General features: G+C 38.9%; 1 protein-coding gene across 4 annotated transcripts in view; it reads right to left on the bottom strand.

The window, feature by feature from the left end:
- Nucleotides 1–11,794, bottom strand: part of CERS3 (ceramide synthase 3) — a 167,362-nt gene extending 155,568 nt beyond the window's left edge. Inside the window, exons 1-2 of one of the 4 annotated variants that reach the window (XM_077124029.1) lie at nucleotides 11,700–11,775; nucleotides 2,400–2,651 (exon numbers count right to left, since the gene is read on the bottom strand). Coding sequence is in view for 1 of the 4 variants with exons in the window: in XM_077124033.1 (XP_076980148.1) it covers nucleotides 11,700–11,758 (59 nt within the window). In the remaining 3 variants the exon portion in view is untranslated. The other 3 variants (XM_077124030.1, XM_077124033.1, XM_077124032.1) reach the window with 3 other exon arrangements.
- Between the last annotated feature and the right edge of the window lie 3,078 nt (nucleotides 11,795–14,872).

Genomic DNA, 14,872 nt, shown 5'->3' with positions numbered 1-14,872 from the left:
GCCAGTTGGCCAAAACAACATTCTGGGTGTCTACTGGCCCACTCAAATTTGGCTCCAGGCTTTTTGCCGGTAAGTACGTCAATCACTCTTGCCCCAAATTCATCTTATAAAGGTATTCTAAAACCAGGTCAGCCTTTGTGCTGAGAAAGTCTTGGAAAGCCCAAGGCTGTTGTGAAGATGACCTCAGGTCCAGGGTACATTCACCAGGGTATGGTGAATGGTTGTTACACTGCATGTTCCATGAGAACAGTGACCAGCCTTCAAGGCAACCATCACTCTCCTGCCATATGCCCTTTGACAGCGACCAGCAATGCTTTTGTTATGGCTTGGGGATGGGGAGCTGGAAAAGACTCAAATAAATTCTTTTGCCTTCATATGACTACATAAAAACATCTTTCCTGACCTATAACTCTGCAATGGATAATACAACAAAATGACTTTTGAAAAAGAAATAGCAAATGTTCCTGCATTTTGCCTGATTTTACTAAACTTTTGAGGACTTTTAGCACAGGACACTCACAACTCTGTTTCAATGTTGGATCAGCTCCACCAAGAAAGATCTCAATAATCACAAAGTGATTTCCAAACAAGTCATTATGATATAATAAATACATCAATAGAAAATAAGCTCTGTGAGGGCAGGCAGTTATCTACCTTGTTTCACTGCGGTTAGTGCTGTGCCTAGAACAGGAAATGGTATACCGAAAACATAAACAAATAAGTGCAGAATGGATGAATAAATACCATTTATTCAAAGCCTAGAATCTGTCAAATTATACAGAAAACAATTTGCATATACATCTTTCTATTTCTTATAACAAAAATCTTTTGAGACAGTTATAATAATAACTATCTTATAAATAAGAAAACTAATGTTTGAGGAATTTCTCTGACTTGCCTAGGACACATAATTAGTAAATTGGAGAAAAGGGATTAAAATCCAGATCTGCCTGTCTCTCCAGCCCAAGTTCCATCCACCATACCTTGCCTTCAACTAACAGTAGCAGCAAACAATACATTGACCTTTGGTATAACATTTTAATATCATCATGGGTTCAGAAACTATTCCACATGACAAGAATTCTGTGGAGGATTGATGGAATAGGACAGAAATAGAGAAGAGCTCAATTATATATATGGATGCAGAGAAGCTGTAAAATTCTGGATTTCTCACTTCCCTATTATATTATCATAAATCTCACTAAGCCTAAAATTTTCCTCATCTGAAAACTGCATAACATGAGCCCTATCTCAATAAATTAAGTGGGAATATATATATAGTAGGTAGACCAAAGACTCAATAATTGTAAACTATTACTAACCCAGAATTGTCTTCACAACATATGTAAAATAATCTCATTGTTATTTTAGAAAAAGGCAGAAATATTTTTAATGGGAGGACTACACAATTATCATCAGTATCAACACATGCTTATTTTTCCTTTAAAGAATTTGCCCCTTTGGCCAACAATTTGACTGATGATATTATAAGTAGAAGCTCCCTTTAAGAAAAGAAATACCAAATACCTTTGTAGAAGGTGGAGAGTAAAAAGGGTATTTTAAAGTCTGAACCCTCATTCACGATAAAGAAGACATTTGAATGTTATGGATTAATGAATAAATTAATACGCCATCATCTGGGGAGCCCTAAAGGTTTCTTACCTTTATTCTGTGTAAGGCTTTTCAGAAAACAAAAATGCTTAAAAGAACACCCCTACTGAACATCTGCATGGATTAGAAGAAAAGTAAAAGCATTGTTTTGTTTTGTTTCTCTGCAAGGACCAGTTTTCATAATTGATAGCTAATTTCTTCCAAGCACAACATGGAGTACTCTATCTTTCAAGACAGAACCAGTTTAGAAAAGTTTGCCTCTGTGAGGTGAGCAAGTCTTGCCTTGTTCTAAATTTAAATCCCTCTGATACCGTCTAAAATGGCTTTTGCTATGCCACCTGGAGATCTGCAGTCATCTTTCTCATTTTATCTTGAGCCAAGGCTTTCCTAATAAAGCAACCTACGTTGAGCTTTCTGCCTCACATGATTTCAGTGCCTGAACAATTGTTTCTATTCTTTTAATGAATCAGTTTAAATTCACCAAAGAACAAGCAACACGGGTCTAGAAGTAGAAGTTGGACTCAACATTTATTCTCCACTACTAAAGTAAAACTCATCAAGCAAAAGGCTGCAGATCTGTCTTTTCTGTACCTCTCGCAGAACACTGGGCCAAAAATGAGCATTTTAATAACTTTCCGCTCACGTGTGCTCTCGCTCACACTTTCTCTTTCTCTCTCTCTCTCTCTCTCTCTCTCTCTCTCTCACACACACACACACACACACACACACACACAGAGTCAAGCCAGTGTGGTTTCAAATACTAACAACATCTACAAGACAGTGCCTACCTTTCTGAAACTCCAGGTCACTAAAGATGCCCCTTGCTTGTGAAGAGCAGTCAGAGAGAAAGGTTTCCAGTGTTCCAGTCAGCTTCCTTCTCATCAGAAATCAACACACCTCATCTCTGTGAGAGCTCTGAAATTCTTTCAGAGACCCACCCTCTAAAGTTGCAAGTCAAGATTTTTGACGGAGGGCAGTCAGTGACGTGATGCAAAGCTACTGGATGATACCTTCAAGTTCTTCCTGATGGATGTTGTTTCCTGTTTCACCATTTGGAGAGGAGAAAACTGAGCTATCAGATTCCGAATTAAAAATGCATTAATTGCCTCATCATTGCTGCATTTTGGCACATGCAATCATTAGTCAACTACTCAACAGGACGGTCTCCTTGTGTGTTAAAAGTAATGGGATTAAGGGGTGGTAAGAAAAGTGAAACACTGTTGAACAGCCCAGTACTATCATGTAAACTGGCTTGATAATTACTGTTCTCTCTAGAAGCCTGCAAACCGATCAGGCTTTTGCTAAATCATCACCACCACCACCACCACCATGCTACAAAAGTACCTCAACTAAGGAATATCAGTCCACAGAAATGTGATTTCTCTACCTGTCTCCTGCCATTTGGAAAAAAAAAATGAGCTTTTTGGAACCACGCACAATTTAATTTAAACAGTCTGGCAATCTTTGCTTTTTAGAACAGGTAGATATAATTCACTTTGTTTTTCTTTATTTATTTGTTTCAGTCTCAGAGGACAATCACCACAAAGAAAGTCACATAGTATTGAGAAATAAACACTGTCTTACCGCTTAAGGCACTTCCATTTCAAAGGCAAATGTGTATAAACTTTATAGGAGTTACTTAAAATGTTCCACTTTAGGGGGTCACTTTCATTTTCTCTTGCCTAAAGGTGAACCAGCGCAGGGCTTGGATTATTTCAAGGTGCTCTGACAAACACGAAAGCTTCAACAAGTTGATTCCTGTATCCTGTATCATTTGTAAGCCAAACATGGCTCCTAGCTGCTCAGAAAGCACCGCCTCCTCTAAAGGCCTGCCTCAAAGCTCTCCTCATTGGCTGTAGTCAGCTACTGAAAGTCATCTTTCTTTTTCAGTCAGCTAACAGATGACAGCAAATGAAAAAAACTGACTCGAAACAGAGAAAGGGAAACACTAGCTTAAAATTTCTTGAAACGTCACAGTTTCTCAAATGTCACTGAACTTAGTTCAAAGAGAGGATTGGTAAAAATCCCTTCACTTGACATTGGCACACTAAATCCATCCTAGTCTCTTTTGTTATCTACAGACTTTCTTTCTCCTATTCAGGGTTGAACTTCCAACAGATGGGTTACCAGATGCTATAAATGTCAAGTCAGGGTCTCATCAGTTTTTGCCAAGAGATTTCCCCACAAAACTGTCTGATCTTTCTGACTGTAGGTTTTCCCTTTTCTAGCCCAACCTCCTCCAATTGCCACCTGAATGATCTTCTTAATTAAAAAAAAAAACAAAAAACTATATATATATATACAAAAAATTTTTATCACGTCTTTCTCCCTTGCTAGTAAACTTGTACCAGCCACCTTTTTGCCTGTAGGATTACAGACAGCCTGGTTTGAACCTGATGCTCTAGCATCTCCCTCTGCCTATTCCCCCTACATTCCAACCAAAGTCAACAGGTAGCTTTTGTGCCCTTTCCACAGGCTGCTCTTTCTGCCTTCTCTGTCTGATGAAAGTCTGACCCCTCATTCATGCTCCCCCAACTCCCAGTTTATTGGTACTGTGTTTATATCTATATTATATTATTTACCATATTGTTATAACTTAACTATTTTCATGTCTGTCTTCCCACTCTACTGGGAATTATTAAAGGACATGACATGGACATCTTTATATTACTGGACCTTAACACAATGCCTTGGATCACAGTAGCTGTTAATATTTGCCAAGCAATTAGCATCCAAAATTGTGATACAGTTTCTATTCTAAGAATATTTGGGGAAGAGAATGCTCCTGAATTCTATCCTGGATTCTCTTTTATAGAATTAAACAAGCCAAAAGAGTGTTGTGAAACCTCAATTTTTGTTTGCTAGTCACTTGTAAAATGAAACAAATGTTATCTGCTAATGAAATATTGCTCAAATCAAATCTGAATCATTGGTAAATAACTCAGTATCTTCTATATAATCAAAAGAATGACACTGTTTTATTTCTTGAATCACTGTCAAGGTATAATTCCTCCCACTTCTTCAGGGACAGATGCAAAATAAGTCTGTTGTACAATCTATACAACAGGGGACAACAGTTAGAAGGATGCTCGTTGTGACTTTGCGGGAGCTATGTATTCTACCTGTGAGTCTAGGCTGTCTGTTGCACATCTCCTCCAAGTGAGTAAACAGGCAGAGGGAGTTGAAAATAAATACAGCTATGGCTCTATCAAGGATTCCTAATGTAATTCTTTTTCTGTCTTTCTCACTTGTGCCTCATGATAAATTTATCAGCTTGCTGCTAATAGAAAAGATAATCCCAGGAAACATTACACAAAAGAGCAAGATCCATGTATGGATGTCATTTCTTATAGGAATGTGTTAAGACATTAAATCAATTTTATATTTTGGACCTTTATTATAGACATTGAGTGATTTATTAAAATGCTAATGATTGCTAACATCTTAAACATGACACCTCTGACAATTTAGATGAGGACACTTAAGCACAATATTAGTAAAAAAGGTCTTGTGGGGAACAGTGGGGGGTGCATTAAAAATATGATAAATTCTTTCACAAAGAGCAAGCTTGTTACTAAATGAGACAGTATAAAGTGCCTACCCCGTACATCTCACATAGTAAAGTTGGGAAGAGGGATAGGGCAATGTGGATGTGAAGCAAACTCAATCCAGATTCCAGATGTCCACTTCAGAACTCAGAATAGGAAAAAGAGATTAAGCAAGTAAGAAGATGAGAACTAGATATTGTGCCAATAACTCTGTGAGCCAGGAGCAGAGGGTACACATCTTGATAGCTTGGAGATGTGGAATAAAGGGAAATGGGGCAACTTTGGATATATAAGTGAACCAATTCATAATCTAACATTAAGAAGAAAATGTGAGCTAGAATTGACCTGATTTTCCCTCAGAGAAAGGAACCCCATCCAAGAAACTCAATGAATGCAGTTTTGGCCATATCAATCTTAACTTAACCAGTCAAAGTTTCTGAGGTTTTACCATCAATAATCTCCATTTTCTTTGAATGTTTCATCTTAATCATTTGCATAGACATTTCACACACACAGGTTTGCTTACAGACAGAAATTTTCAGTCAAAATGTTTCCACATCATGTAGATGACTCCTGTGATATAATGAAACAAATATCTCTACAAATGCCTGAGCCAATACTTAAACTAATTCAATTTGAAGACTAGATCTTATCAATATAAAATAGCCCTGACCCCACATGATTCACCTAAATCCCCACAATGAATTACAGCACCTTAACTGCCTCTCCTCATAGCCATCCCACTTCAGGTTCCACTCTTTTCTCTTGCTGAGTATTGCAAGGTTCCCTGACCAATAATTTGAGAGGTGACTTTGTGAGACAGTGAGAAAACGAAAGAGAAGATAATCAGAAGTAGTCACAAGAAGCGCGAGAACTAATGATTCCCATACACTCAAGCTGCCCTTTGGTATATTCTTTCTTCTAAATCCTTGGTCCCACTAACATATTGTAACATTTATTTCTTTGCTTATTGTCTCTTTTTCTCCACTAGAATGGACATTTCATGAGGATTGGGATTTTTCTCTACCTTGTTCACTGCTGAATCCTCAGGGGTTAGAACTGAGTCATTACTAAACATTGAAGGAACAAATAAATTTATGTATCTATGTATTTATAATTCTCTCTTCTTCTCTATAACAATAAATAGGTTTTTTTTTTCCAGAGGTAACTTTTACTGGTTCTTTCAAAACTTAAAGTCAGTATTGGGTGCCTTGAAGATAGCCAGTTCTACTCCGAACTTGTTGGGAAGTGGGGTGATTTCTTCCCCAGAAGACTTGAAGCAAAGGTTCTTAAAATTGATTTGGCTATATAGGATAGATGGAAATACTAGTGGTCAATGAGAGGGAGGGGTAAGGGGTTTGGTATGTATGAGTTTTTTCTTTTTCATTTCTTTCTCTGGAGTGATGCAAATGTTCTAAAAAAATGATCATGGTGATGAATATACCGTTACACGATAATATTGTGAGCAATTGATTGTACACCATGTATGGAATGATTGTATGTTAAGAATGTTCGTGTTTGTATTTTATTTTGGTTTGCCAATTAAAAAATTAAAAAAAAATCGATTTGGCACAATCTCTAGGAAGGCCATTCTGCAAGCCAGATCATACATTATCATGAGCACAGGATCTCAATACAAATATCTCAACAGTCTGCCAATTCATCAACTTCACTGCAGGCCAGCCAGTTAGTCTGAACTGTGACACTTGTGCCAACAGCCCCTGGTCATGTGTGTGCCTGGCCGGGGCAGGCAGGACATATTTCAACTGTTTCCTCGAAAAAGTTGTTCTTGCTACAACCCAGTTCCACTTTGTGATCTTGTTCTTATTAGCTGTGTGATTCAAGACAAGTCATCTAACTTCAAAGCCCCTCCAGTTTCTCAAATGTAAAAAGAAGAAAAGAACGGCAATACCATACAGAATGTAAAAACATTAAGTGAGTTAATTTATATAATAACACTTAAAATACTATCTGGCAAATTGCAAGTACTATATTAATGTTATTTGTTATTATTATTAATCTATAGGCTTTTTTCCCTATGTTACTTTGGAAAAACTGTGTTATGCATATAGACTTAGTTTCTCCAATTAAATCTTGAGTACAAAGGCTGTATAAAGACTCCAGATAGCAACTATTATAGTTCTCTGAACATAGTAGTCATTTGGTAATTCATTCAATAAATATTTGCTCGATTTCTATTATTAACCAGGCACATACATTTTTTTTTCAGGCACAATGCATTTTTTAAAGGAGATAATAAAAATACAGGACAACTGCCAAAACAGCTATGGACACACACTCACACAGATGACCAAAAGCATTTACAAATCTACCTTACAGAGCTGCAGAGAGACGCATACACATTTGTGGGTATATTTATAAACACACACAGATGCAAATCAGGACCACAGAGGAGATGGACTCTCAAACTTTTACTATTTCACAGACAACTTATTTCATAAGCCAAGGATTTTTAAAAGTTCCTTATATATCCATCATTCTTCCATCCAACAAACGTATTGTATAAGGTGCAAGAAATACAAAGATGAAGACCATGTTACCGACCTCAAGGAAATTACTATTTTTTTTAACCCTTGATCCTTTTCTACTTCCTGTATCAGAATCTACCATGCCATGTGCTGATAAAGAACTGGGAGAAAAACTGCTTGGGAAAACTTAGACATGCAAGAATGGGTACCTCTCTTCAGTCTATGAATTCTTTGGTGGGGTTACTTAAAAAGGAGGATAGCCTACACCATGAAAAGCAAAGTTGGACTTGATTCATGATCCCAGCCAATTACAGTCCATTCCCAAGAGGAAGACACTGACTACTTTCACCTTCTTATTTAAAAAATATTCAATTACTCCACAGGGCATTAAAGAAATGCAGACCATGCTCCAGGTTAGAGTGAACATATGTTGGATTGTGACTATTCGACAGGCTCAGTCACTCAGTCTTCATTTCCAAGGCCCTCTCAAGGCAGAGTTCTAAGCCAAATGCATTTACCCTCATCAGTTGCTTTTGACCCACCAAGGCATCCAATCCGACCTGAACATTCTCAGTGTGATTAAGAGTGGTGCTGAGATTCCAATACTAGAAGGCTGTTTCCTTTACCTTTCTGGTCCCTGAGGCAGAGGTATCTCCCTGATTGCTGCTGCCAAGTAATCTCACAACACAGCCCTCATCATATTACTTCCTTGCTCCAGAACTTATGACATCTTTAGGCTAGTTCAATTAAATCTAAACTTCTATGACTCTATTTCCTCAATCCCCCTGTAAAATGTGATCCCAATCCAGCCTATCCCATCTTAGTCTACAGGGCACCTCAATGCCACACTGCCCTTCAGCTGAGATAGCTACATTCACTGTGACCTTAAGTCACGCCCCACCTGTGAAACCTCCATATCCGGGACCTATCCATTTCCTCTGGGAAACTGCTTCTGAAACCAACCCAAATCAACTTTTCTCTTACCATCCAAATCACACCATTAGCTCCATTTTATGTACAGCCTTATTCTTTAATAGTACAGCACAGTTAGGTACTATTTTATCAGAATAAAATACTTCTGTAATACAATTTGATCAGTGTGTGTGTTTGTGTGTGGGTCTGCATGTGTAAACACGTGCACACATGCCAAAATGCATGTACCCTGTCTCTGTTAGACTGCAAACATCTTATGAGCCCAGATTTCATAAGAGAGAAACTGATGGGTTCAAAGGAGTTCTTAAGTAATATTAGTTAAGGATCGAATGATCATACTCTTTTTCCTTTTGTTTTAAAAATGTATTTATATAGAACATCTGCTGCTGCCTCTCCTTCTTTCATTCACTCAACAACTATTTATTGAGCACCTCCTATGTGCTGAAAATCAGGATATTAAATGAATAAGGCAAATATGTTTCCTGCTCTCCAGCTATTTAGAGTCTGGGGCCTTGGCTATGGCTGGAGAAAGCAAGCACACTTCTTGAATGTTGAGACTGGCCAACAGACAAATGAACTAAGTTCCAAGTGTTAGGTGTTCCACACTCCGGAAGGTAGCTAAAGGGATATGAGTAAAACACCACATACTATGTTGACTATGAAGTCTCCCTCATTGGCTTCTACTGAGATCTCAACTCAGGAAAAATATATTTTTCCCTGACCTCTGTTACATTATGGTTTTGAATGAGAAATTCAGACATCACATAGCCTGTTTCACTGTTGGATGCTACTTTAAGATATTATAAAGGACAGGATGATTTCTCTTTTTATCTCTTTTCAGACAAATGCCTCATAGCTTCCATGAAAATAAACCTGCCAAAAGTTAGTCAGTCATAAAAGAAACTAAGTTAAAAAATAAATTGAACTAAAAACTAATAATACTTATCACTGAATGTTTAGAAAAGTTATAATTATAATCTTCATGCAAATATTTATTGAGCTCCTATTATAGCAGTATGACCCTAGTAAGTATGGTTAAATAAAAAATATATATATAGTTGTCTTCAAGGCCTATTTGCAAAATAGGGAGAATAATTATTTACAGACTGAAAGTTTGACCTAAATGTTGGAGGATTAATAGTATGCTGGGAAATTATCTCCTAGAAATATAGTGCAAACTCACCTATTTAAATCCTTGAAAATAAAAACATAAAATAGTATAAAAAACATTAAAGACTTCAAATTTCAGTTAATTTTTTCAGTCTTTTGCCAAAGCTGAAATGAAAATTATCTAAATATAAATAACAAAACCCCTCTGCCTTGGTAATGCACTGATATCAAGGTCCTAAGATTTCTGAGAAAGTAACACAACCAGGACAGACTACAGAACTGTCAGACTGTTAAACTTCACAACTGGGTCTCAGCAGGGACAATGTAAAGCAAAGATCTTCAAATGGTCATACATGGCATTAACAAAAGTAACCTATAAATCATGTATGTTTTCACAGTAACAATGATGGCTCATGGCTTCCATAATTGGCCACTGCCAGAGTGACTGAACCCACATATTGGAACAATTCTGCCATTTCATTCCTCACAGGTCAGCAATGATCTATACTTAATGTGACAGGTCAGACACCCAAATACATGCCATGTTAATGCTATGTAAAATAAATGTAAAACATGGAGCTCTTAGGGCAAAAATACCACTCGGTTCTTCTACAGTTCTAATCATGGAAATAATTATACTCAAGATAAATTATTTCATTGCAATGTCTCCTTATCCAAACCAATGATAATTCTTTTTAATGTAATAATACATTTTATATCATAACCTAGCATAGACATACCTATAAACACATAAACCTGAAACCAGAGTTCCACAGAACAGTACTTATCCTTACTAGTTGTTGTGAATTCTATTGTCTAGTCTTAATTAGACTAATTTTCAAAATGCTGGTCTGGAACCACTAAATTGGTTTCTGGGCCCATTAATGCATAGTGATGCACAACTTAAACACTGTCCAAACCAACCCAATTGGATTGCTTTACCCTTTCTACAACTTCACACACCACTCTGATTTTTTTTCCATTTTAGTTGATGTAGAGACATTTTCTGACAAGGTAAAAAAAATTGAGCAAGCATCAAATATCAGGAGTGATCTAGGTCTCCAAACTATAACCTACAAGGAAAAGGTCAGTGCCTTTTTCATCTTTGTGGTCTCAGTACCTCAAAGGGTTCTAAGCACATATTAGGTCCTTGATAACTTTTTGTTGTATTTCAGAGAAAATAAAGGTGGTATTTTTGGTGTTTGTTTAAAGTCATGGCATAGGGACAATGATTTTCAGCTGAGAAAACAAAGTCCACTCAAAGAGGCTTTGTAACTTAAAAAAGACAACGGCAGAATTTGGATTCAAGTTCAGGGCCTCCAGAGCACTTACAGTCGGTCTCCAGGGTAGGTCTCAGAGTCTAGCAGAAATCTGGGCTAGATCTCTATTTACCAGGGTGAGGCTCATGTCCAGAGAAGATGGAGCCAACCCGGCAACCCTCCTCTCAATTCCTATCATAAACACCCATGAAGGCAAAGGCCAAGGTGGAAAACCGTTTGACATGGGAGAACCATGCTGCAGGGCGCCCTGTGACACTCTCAAAAGACATGGCAAGTTCAAGGGCACTGGGGGATGCTGCGAGGGCAGTGGTAACCGGGAGGTAGCCTGTGCAGGGACAGGAACTCGGCCTGCTGAGCCTAAGGGTCAGGGGACTTGGTCTGCACCGGGACACAGACAGGGTGCGACCTACATGAGGACAGAAACAGGGCAAGCTTAGGCCTGTGTGGGGAGAGGAGCAAGGCGTAACCCCTGTGGAACTCGGATAGGACCTCGGCTTGCGTGGGGACAGGGCATGGTGAGGCCTGCGCGGGGACAGGGGCGTTGGCCTAAACGGGGACAAGAGCAAGGTGTCGCCTGTGTGGGAACACGGGCAGGGCCCGGTTCAGCCTTAACCGGGTCTCAGCCTTAACCGGGACAGGGGCAGGACCGGCCAGCTCGGCGCACAGCCGGGCCCACTCACGGCACTCACTCGCAGCCCTCGGTGGCGCTGCCACGTCGCCTCACTCACCTCAATCCCGGGCGTCCTGAGGCCGAGGTGCGAAGCGCAGGTGGCGGGCCGCGGTGCATGCTGGGGCTGGCCCTCGAGGCCGCAGGGTGGTGGAGGTGCGGAAGCAGAGCCCAACAGGCCGCGCATGCGCGTGCTCAACCCGGGAGGCACCCTGGGGGGCGGTTTTCAGCACTGATACTTTACCTGTGCGACCCCTGTCTTAGTGGGCGGGCTGGCCTTGTAACATTCGGACTAGCCATTCAGAGACGCAAAGTATTTTGTCCAAGCTACCCAGCTGGTAAGTCGCGCTGCTGGGATTTGAATCTGGGTCTTTTATGATTGTAAACCCAGTGCTCCTGTTACTCCCCTACACAGTCTCTCCTGAAGGTAATTAAGATTGTAACTGATCTTTTTGACATACTGTTCACACACAACTTCCCGCAGATTGGAAGATGAAGGGGAAGCGTTTGCAAGCATAATTCTGTCAGTACGCATGTACTTTGAGCAGGCAAATCAGATCTGCTGTGAGTTTTCATTTCAAGGATGAATTAACAGAGATAGAGCTGTAAATACAAGATAGATCAAACAGGACAATTAATCTCTCCAGCGAAAGAGAAAGGAGGGCATTGTTTCTCTGAGTATTTGCTTGAAATATAAATCATTGGAAATAATTTATAAAGGAGATAGTAGAACACAGTGGTTAGGAACCCAGGCTCTGGAGCCACACAGCCCTGAGTTTAAACTCTTTACCCTTCAATTTATTTACTTTACCATTTGTAACCTAGGGCTTTTTAAGGCTTTTAAATAAGCTTTGTAACTGCTGATTTCCTCATAAGAAAAATGAGGATAATAATTCCTCCTTACAGGATTGTCATGAGGATTACATGAGATAATGTCTATAAGGTATTTAGCACAATGGCTGGCTCAAAAATTATAACTATTTTTACTATTTAGAGAGTGGTAGTTAGATTCAGTTGTCAACTTGGCCAGGTGAAGGCACCCAGTTCTGTTGCTGCGGACATGAGCCAATGGTACCTGAACCTCATCTGTTGCTAATTACATCTGCAGTTGGTTAGGAGGTGTGCTGCTGCAATGAATGACGTTTGACTTCATTGGCTGGTGCTTAAATGAGAGAGTACAAGGTAGCACAGCCTAAGCAGCTCGGCATTCCTCATCTCAGCACTCGCAGCTCAGCCCAGGCCTTTGGAGATGCAGAAAGAAGTCACCGCGGGGAAATTTGTTGGAACCCAGGGGCTTGGAGAGAAGGCCAGCAGAGACCATCCTGTGCCTTCCCACGTAAGAAAGAACCTCAGTGGAAAGTTAGCTGCCTTTCCTCTGAAGAACTAACAAAATAAATCCCCTTTTTTTAAAAGCCGATCTGTCTCTGGTGTGTTGCATTCTGGCAGCTAGCAAACTAGAACAGAGAGTACGAAAACTTTAGAAATTAGCTGCTTAATATTCTTAATAACAATTTAATTATTATGTTTTTAGTCTTAAGTTCTCAATAAAATAAAAAATGAAAAAAGACAAGGATTTTGTATATACTTGTTATATGTAAATCCAAACTGCTAAAAGGTGATTGTGAGAAATGGAATAATAGCTCTAAAACCTACTTTGGAGGCAAGGATGAGTTGATTTGGCATCAGAGAAAATGAAATCAAGTATGAAGAAATTAAAAATTTCAGGTGTTCTCTCAGCATATAAAGAGAAAGAACAAAGAGATGAAAGTCATAAGAGGACAAAGCATGTAAATGGGAAAGCAGAACTCCATCTACAAAGAATGACTTAAATGACAATAAATATTTAATGACAAATAATATTTGAGGAATGGCAAAGGAAAATTTATGGAAAAAACTTACATAAGGCAGAATATAAAAGACTCATAATGCTCAAGAATACTCAAAAGGGAACCGGATCTAGACATACATAACCTCAGGAAGTTTGAATTTCAAGGACAAGAAATTATTTTGGAAGCACCCAGCAGAAAACACAGTAAACCCAAGAATAATCAAATGAGGCTGGTCTTAGACTTCTCCTCCAAGACAGCTAAGGCCAGAAAATAATGGCACAGAATAGCAGTGTTTGTTTGTTTTTTTCCTTTAAAAACAGCTTTATTGAGATATAATTTAATTGCCATAAAATTCACCCATTGTAAGTATATAATTCAGTGATTTTTTTTTGGTAAATTTATAGGGTATGCAACTATCAGCAGAATCCATTTTTAGAGCACTTCCATCATCCCAAAAAGTTCCCTCCTGTCCATCTGTAGTTCTGACCTCCATAGTTTCTGATGAGAACTCAGTTGGTCATCAGATTAATTCTTCTCTGTATGTGATGAGTCATTTTTTCTTTTGCGGCTTTCAAGTAATTGTTTTCAATGAGTTTGACCATGATATGCCTAGTTGTGAAGTTGTTTTTTTTTTTTTTCTTTCTTTTTTTGTAACTTATCCTACCTGGGGTTTGTTAAGCTTCTTGGATGTGTAGATTCTTTATATTACAACTTTGGAAATTATCAACCTTTATTTCTTCGATTTTTTTCTGCTCTGTCCTCTCTTTTCCTTCTGGAACTCCCTTCTGGTCTTCTTTGTGCATGTAGCCAGCCTCTGGGTTGGATGGGAGTGTGTGAATTTCTTGACTGTTCTCTGGTCTCTGTTGTGGGAGCCTGGAGCCTTTACTAGGATTATACTTGACCTGACCATGACTATAGTCTCAGGATGCTATCAAGATGAGTCACTTTCATCAACAGTACCACTGGGTAGTAGTGTCCTGTCATTCCAATTCAGGTGAGTCCACTAGCAGTGAAACTGCTAGACCTGATGGTCTGCCCCACCCTTGCAGAACTTCTGCACAGCCTTAGATGGAAGGGTGGAGGATGGGAGAAACCTCAGGTAGAAACTCCACAGTTCTTATCTGAAATTTAAATTTCTTACCTGGAACTTAAAGTTTTCAAACAAAAATTTGCTCCGGTTTTTGTTCTCTGCCTTTGGATGATTTCCAGTGGACTGAAATGGTTGTTTTATAGTTGCTTTTTGGGGTGAGGGCTTCTTGACCTTCTCACTTGGCTATAGACAGAAGTCCCCTTTTTTTATTTTGTCTTGATTGCAAATAGATTCTTATCTTTCTGCACACCTAGTATTTATGGTTGAAGGTCAGATATTTTGTGTGAAGAATATTAGAGATAATTTGACTCTTAA

Source organism: Tamandua tetradactyla, chromosome 12 (genome assembly GCF_023851605.1).
Source record: "Tamandua tetradactyla isolate mTamTet1 chromosome 12, mTamTet1.pri, whole genome shotgun sequence".
Lineage (NCBI taxonomy): Eukaryota > Metazoa > Chordata > Mammalia > Pilosa > Myrmecophagidae > Tamandua > Tamandua tetradactyla.
This window is presented reverse-complemented; position numbering and strand designations above follow the sequence as displayed.